The sequence below is a fragment of the Apodemus sylvaticus genome, chromosome 22 (assembly GCF_947179515.1).
Source record: "Apodemus sylvaticus chromosome 22, mApoSyl1.1, whole genome shotgun sequence".
Lineage (NCBI taxonomy): Eukaryota > Metazoa > Chordata > Mammalia > Rodentia > Muridae > Apodemus > Apodemus sylvaticus.
This window is the reverse complement of record NC_067493.1, coordinates 19,460,848-19,467,170: the sequence shown is the minus strand read 5'-3', so window position 1 is coordinate 19,467,170 and position 6,323 is coordinate 19,460,848. Positions and strand designations below refer to the sequence as shown.

Sequence of the window (6,323 nt, the reverse complement as noted above, 5' to 3'; positions counted from 1 at the left end):
GAAATAGATCTACTTTTTTTTTTTTTTTTTTTTTTTTGGTTTTTTGGATTTGGTTTTTTGGAGACAGGGTTTCTCTGTATAGCCCTGGCTGTCCTGGAACTCACTTTGTAGACCAGGCTGGCCTCGAACTCAGAAATCTTCCTGCCTCTGCCTCCCAGAGTGCGCCACCACCGCCCGGCTGAAATAGATCTACTTTAAGATCCAGCTATACCACACTTGGGCCTATTCCCAAAGGCCTCTCCATTCTACTACAGATACAGCTACTCATCTATATTCATTGCTCTACACTTGTAATAGAAACTGGAAACAGCTTAGATGCCAGAACAGGGGGAAGGAGTGTAGGCCCTGCGCGGATGGGAACACCACAGGAAGACCAACAGAACCAACTAACCTGGACCCTTGGGGCTCTCAGGGTCTGAACCACAACCAAAGAACATACACAGGTTGGTCCTAGGCCTCCCCACACATATGTAGCAGGTATGCAGCTTGGTCTTCATGTGTGTCCCGAACAACTGGAACAGGAGCTATCCTAAAAGCTGTTGCTTGTACGTGGGAAACATTCCTCCAGCTGGGCTGCTGGGTCTGCTGGCCTCAGTGGGAGAGGAAGTGCCTAGCCTCTCAGAGACTTGAGTGACAGGGTAGGGGTATCCCTAGGGGGCCCACCCACTCGGAGGAGAAGGATTGTGTGAGAGGGTGACCAGGAGGGTGTCAGTGAGTGGGATGTAAAGCGAATAAATAAAAAATTAAATTAAATTAAAAAAACAACTTTCAATATCAAAGGCAATTCAAAATATTTAATTCATTGTAACAGAATCTAACTATGTAGCCCTGGTTAGGTAGAGCAGGATGGTCTTAAACTAACAGTCTGTCTCTACTTCCAAGTACTGGAATTAAAAGTATGAGGCCACCACATCCAGCCTGGTTTGTATACTATGCGTACTTAGGTGTGGATGTGTGCACATGAGTGCAGGTGCCTGTAGAAACCAGAGGACATCAAACATCTCTGGAGCTAGAGTGACAGATGGCTGTGCTGGGAAATGTGCAGGTCCCTGTAAAAACAATACATGTTCTTAACTATTGATCTGTCTTTCATTAGGCCCCAATATTTTATATTTGATTTATTTTGGTTTGTATTTGTTTGGTTTGGTTTGTTTTTTGGTTGGTTGGTTTTTGTTTTGTTTTTCGAGACAGGGTTTCTCTCTGTGGCCCTGGCTGTTCTGGAACTCACTCTGTAGATCAGGCTGGCCTCGAACTCAGAAATCTGCCTGCCTCTGCCTCCCGAGTGCTAGGACTAAAGGCGTGTGCCTCTACACCTGGCTTATATTTTATTATTTTTTAATTATGTGAAGAAATGTTTGTATCTAAATTCAGGCATTTGCACATTAGTGCACGTGCATGCACAGGTCAGAGGTGTTAGATCTCCTGTAAATTTGATGGTCTTGATCCACTTTGTACTGGCTGACTTTGAGTCACATTGACACAAGCTAGACTCACCAGAGGAAGGAACCTCAGTTGAGGAAACGCCTCCATGAGATCCAGCTTCAAGGCATTTCTCAGTTACTGATCAGTGGCGGAGAACCCAGCTCACTGAGTCTGGTGCTATCCTGGGCTGGTGGTCCTAGGTTCTTTAAGAAGGCAGGTTGAGCAAGGCAGCGGGAGCAAACCAGTGAGCAGCACCCTCCACAGCCTCTGCATCAGCTCTGCCTACAGGTTCCTGCCCTGTGTGAGTTCCTGCCTCGACTTCCTACAATGATGAACAGCAATGTGCAAGTGTAAGCTAAATAAACCCTTTCCTCTCCAACTTGCTTTTTGGTCATGGTAGCCTTAAGACACACCTCATTTGAGTGGTTGGAAATCAACTTGGTCCTCTGGAAGAACAGCAAGTGCTCTTCTGAGTCATCTCTCTATGCCCCATTGCTGGTTTGTGTGTGTGTGTGTGTGTGTGTGTGTGTGTTATAATGTTATAAGTGTGTTTGGGCCGGGCAGTGGTGGCGCACACCTGTAATCCCAGCACTCTGAGAGGCAGAGGCAGGTGGATTTCTGAGTGCAAGGCCAGCCTGGTTTACAGAGTGAGTTCCAGGACAGCCAGGGCTACACAGAGAAACCCTGTCTCGAAAAACCAAATCCAAAAAACCAAAAATAAAAAATAAAAAATAAAAATAAATGTGTTTGGGCACATGAGTTAAAGGTGGCTGTCAGCTTTCCAAAGTAGGCACTGGCAAGCTGAGTTGGGTCCTTTGCAGGAGCAGCAAGTGTTCTTAATTCTCTGAATTCTCTCCAGCTTCCACTTTCTCCTTTTTATTCAATCAGGACCTTAACTATTAAATGAAATGGTACCACACACACCTTCAGGATCTTCCCACTTTAATTAACCCAATTAACCAACTCCCTTCCAGGCATGCCCAGATCATCTCTCTCTCTCTCTCTCTCTCTCTCTCTCTCTCTCTCTCTTTCTTGGAATTCAATTTGTAGGCCAAGCTGGCCTTGGCCTTGAACAGAGATCCACCCGTCTCTGCTGGGATTAAATGCATGTGCCCCCATGCCAGGCTCAACAGACATTTTTATTGCATCAGTTGTTCATTCATTCATTCATTGTCATTTAACGTGTGTGCACACGTGGTACACGCGTGCCTCGGTGCACATGTGGAAGTGAGAAGACCTGCAGGAGTCAGCTCTATCCAGGCTATGCTTTATGCTAAGCTCAAGATACAAGGAAAAGGATATCCTGTGCCCCGGGTGGTGTAAGTGGCCTGGGTGCCTCTGGCTGAAAACAGGTATTTGACATACATAGCAGCCACAGAGGTGAAAAACGGACTTGAGATCTGTGGAGCCTCAGTCCTGCCAAGATCCGAGTCTCATTTGTGATGGCAAGTATCGTTTGAGGCCAGCCTGGTCTATATGAGACTCCCAAAGAGGTAGAGTATGGGGGAGGGAAAGAAAAGGGAGTGATAGACAGGTAGTAAAAGTCACAGCGCTGCGCAGCAATTCCCACACACCCCCTTCTCCACTAAAGAAGCCACACAAGCCCAAATCCACTTCCCCATTTCCATCATCTCTGTATTTCCAGACCCTCGCCTTGGACCCGCGCCCCCCACGCCCCACCCCGCCCTTTCCGTCCCAGTCCCTCTGCACCACAGGAGGGCAAGCTCAGTTCTCAACCAATGGACCTCAGGAGCCGACCCGCAGGGCGCAGCAACGGGCTGCTGTCCAGTCTATGCTTGCACACTGGCAGTGACACGTTGTTCCCTCACGAACGTCCCATGAGCCACAGGCAGAGCCACAGGAGCAGCTCGTGACCGCTGTGCCTGCAAGGAAAGAAGCCTCTGAAAAGCTGGAAGATTGCCGCGCGGCGGCGGCAGCAGCGGCAGCAGCAAGATGGAGGGGCTGCAGGCTGTTACCATGGAGATAGAGTGCAAGAGGATACAGTGGGAGACTAAGGGACTTGCAGCTGGGTCGGGAGGTAAGGAGAACTCTGGGAGGGAGCCCTGAGGACAGACGAGCTGAGGACCCAGACAAGGAAGGCAGAGGTGTTTCAGGGAACCTCCAGAAAGTCGGAACAACAGAGTCAGCACTCACCCTCTGGGCAGGAGGTCAGCTCCCCTCTGGAGGAGACTGTCCAGCAATGTAGGCCAATTTTCTTTATTGCAGCTGGCACTGCAGAACGGAAGGTTGAAGGGGTTAGACAAGCAGGGTGCTCCAACTGCGTCTTTGCAGGGGGAGATCTTTGGGTTTGGGGTTGACAATGAGGTCAAATTCTTCCCAGCGGAGTGAGAAGATGTTTTGGTAGCTAAAGAATTTGACTCACAAGTGGAGGGACCAGAGCCAAGATCCCCAGAACCCATTTAGAAGTCAGACATGCCTGGTCGGGGGCACCTATAATCCCAGCATTCGAGAGACAGACAGACAGACATGGAGTCCCCAAAACAAGATGGCTAACTAGACTACCATAAACCCACAAGCCCCAGGTTCAACTGAGAGATTCTGGCTCAACAAAGCAGAGAGTGGGATAACACTTTATCAACTTCTATTCTCCACATGCCTTGCAGATGCATACCCCTTCGTGTATGTGCACCACATATATAAACACACATACATAGACATGTAGAGCACACATGTTCATGGTAAAATATTTTGCCCCCCAGAGAGCGCAGCACGGTGGCTCACACCTGTACTCCAAACACTCAGGAGGCTGAGGCAAGAGGCTCAGGCACTGGGGGTCTCCGTGGAACACAGAGTGGGGCCTTTTGGAGTGAGGGAAGGTTTGGGGGTAATGGTTGGAAGAAGCTAGCTTGTGGAATGGAACCATGGTCAAGGTAGGGCAGGGCGAGGTTAGGTCAGAGCTTGTAGACAGGCTGAGTTTGAGGCTGAAGCTAGCCTTGCAGCTGGGCAGGTCTGTTCCCTATCAGGGATGAGGTAAGTCTGTGAAGCCCTCAGCAAGGTTAAATTGGGGTGGGGGGGGTCCTCACATAGGGAGCTGAAGTCTTGATTGATCTTCTTGTTGATGGCTTCATCCATGGGACACAGTGGCATGCTGGAGTCCAGCAGCCCCAGAACAAGGAAGAAAAGAAAAAGGAGAAATGAAAGGTTCTTCATCCTGTAGGTACTGCAAGAGACAACCAAGAGTCCCACCTTAGACCAGACCCTTCCTGTGCTGGAGGGAGTCAGACTACAATGTCCTTTGGTTCCTGGGGGGCACATGGATGGACATGCAGTGACTCTGGGACCTCCACATTGGTGCTGTGACGAAGGGGTGGCTGTCACTTACTGTGGCAGAGGACTCAGCAGGACACAACTCCGTTCTGGGCACGAGCTCCTGTCCCACAGCTCCTTCTTGCTGAGCTCTGGACAGGACCATCCTGCCTTGGGTAATAAGTACCCTGGCCCCTTGCCTTCCATTGCCACATCTTGCCCCAAGAGGGGCAAACTCTAGAGGTCTTAGAGGAGGGATTTCCCTCCTGCACAGCCTTTCCTGCATTAGGAGGATTGTCTGCTCAGGAAGTTGTCTGGAGTTAACTCCAGGAACCATGGTGGGAGGGACAAGGCTAGGAGTCAGGACTTCATCTACAGGGCTGGAGATACAAACTGAGACACTGTGTCTGTGTGACCACAGCTGCCATGTATGTTTCTTTGTTTGGTGAGGATATACACTGTAGTTTCAAGCTCTATCACCTACAATCAAGACAACTGCTCCATTCTGGCTCATACCTCTAGGGAATTCGAGCCAGGCACTCTGCCTCTGAACCATGTCTCCAGCCCCTCAGTAAGCAGGTGCTTTACATCTGAGCTACACCCTCATCCCCTCAGTGGTGTGCTATACACACATGGCTTACCACAGAGCTACCCAAGCAAGAGCTCTACCACTGAGAAGGGACCTCAACCCCTTCCTAGGAGGTTCCCAGCCATATACAACACCCAGAACATCTCACTGGGGGAGTCTAGGCAAGAGCTCTGCCTTCTGGTACAAGGAGCAAGACGCCTGTCCCTTTGGAAATCCCTCTTTCTCAATAGTAATTGAAATAGTGATAAATCCTGGGTAGACATAGCTCTGGCTCACCTACAGAATAATCATGTGACTCAACAGAACCTGGTTTATCTTCTCTGCCTTTAAAAATATTATTTAGTTATTATTGCATGGGTGTGACGTGTGTGGGTGTAGGTGCGTGCATGTGGCGTAATGCACATGTGGGGGGTCTAAGGACAACTGGAGGTGGTTATGCAACTTCTAGGGATTGACATCAGACTGTCAGGCTTTTGAGCCGTTATACTGCCCTCTCTGTCTTTAATTAGAGATGGGCTGATGCAAAATTGAGATTAGCAGAGGAAATTGTAAATTGGACAAATGGAAAGACTTTAATATTTATTTACTTATTTATAAATAAATCCAAGCTCTTACGTAGCCTACACAGGTTTGAACTGTGTAGCCAAGAATGGCCTTGAACTCCTGACCGACCATCCTGTATTCTTGATGCTGGGCTGGCAGGGACGCACCAGTCTGCGTGGTTTTTGGACTACGAGAACCTGAGCACAGGACTTTGTGCCTGCCGGGCACTCTAACTGAACCACGCCCCTGCGCAAGATTTGTCCCTTTCCTCTGCAGCGTTCAGGTGATGTAGTTCTTCCTTCCCACCTGGCTTCTGTGTTCGTGTGACTTCAGTGAACATCACCCTCATAGTACACAGCTGCTTTGGGGCCTCTATTCCCGGATATTGCCAGAGACCTGAGGTGGGCAACTTCCTTTCAAAGGTCAGATGTAAAAGTACCCGGTTCTGTGTAAAAGGGGTGTGTGCATGTCTGGATGCGGCTCAACAGTAGAATTCAGGCTG

General features: G+C 49.1%; 1 protein-coding gene across 1 annotated transcript; it reads right to left on the bottom strand.

Moving 5' to 3' along the window:
• Nucleotides 1-3,111: 3,111 nt before the first annotated feature.
• Nucleotides 3,112-4,829, bottom strand: Retn (resistin). Its single transcript, XM_052168310.1, has 4 exons — nucleotides 4,766-4,829; nucleotides 4,467-4,603; nucleotides 3,577-3,654; nucleotides 3,112-3,305 (listed from the first exon to the last, which is right to left on the bottom strand). Exons 2-4 carry the CDS (start codon nucleotides 4,591-4,593, stop codon nucleotides 3,169-3,171), a joined length of 342 nt encoding a protein of 113 aa, XP_052024270.1. The 5' UTR covers nucleotides 4,594-4,603; nucleotides 4,766-4,829; the 3' UTR covers nucleotides 3,112-3,168.
• Between the last annotated feature and the right edge of the window lie 1,494 nt (nucleotides 4,830-6,323).

Coding starts and splice junctions, on each gene's coding strand:
- Retn (XM_052168310.1), bottom strand. CDS start 4,593: ATGAAGAACCTTTCATTTCTCCTTTTTCTTTTCTTCCTTGTTCTGGGG. Junction 3,655..4,466: donor TCAAGACTTCAGCTCCCTAT/GTGAGGACCCCC, acceptor TCCGTTCTGCAG/TGCCAGCTGCAATAAAGAAA. Junction 3,306..3,576: donor GCTGACCTCCTGCCCAGAGG/GTGAGTGCTGAC, acceptor CTTTCCTTGCAG/GCACAGCGGTCACGAGCTGC.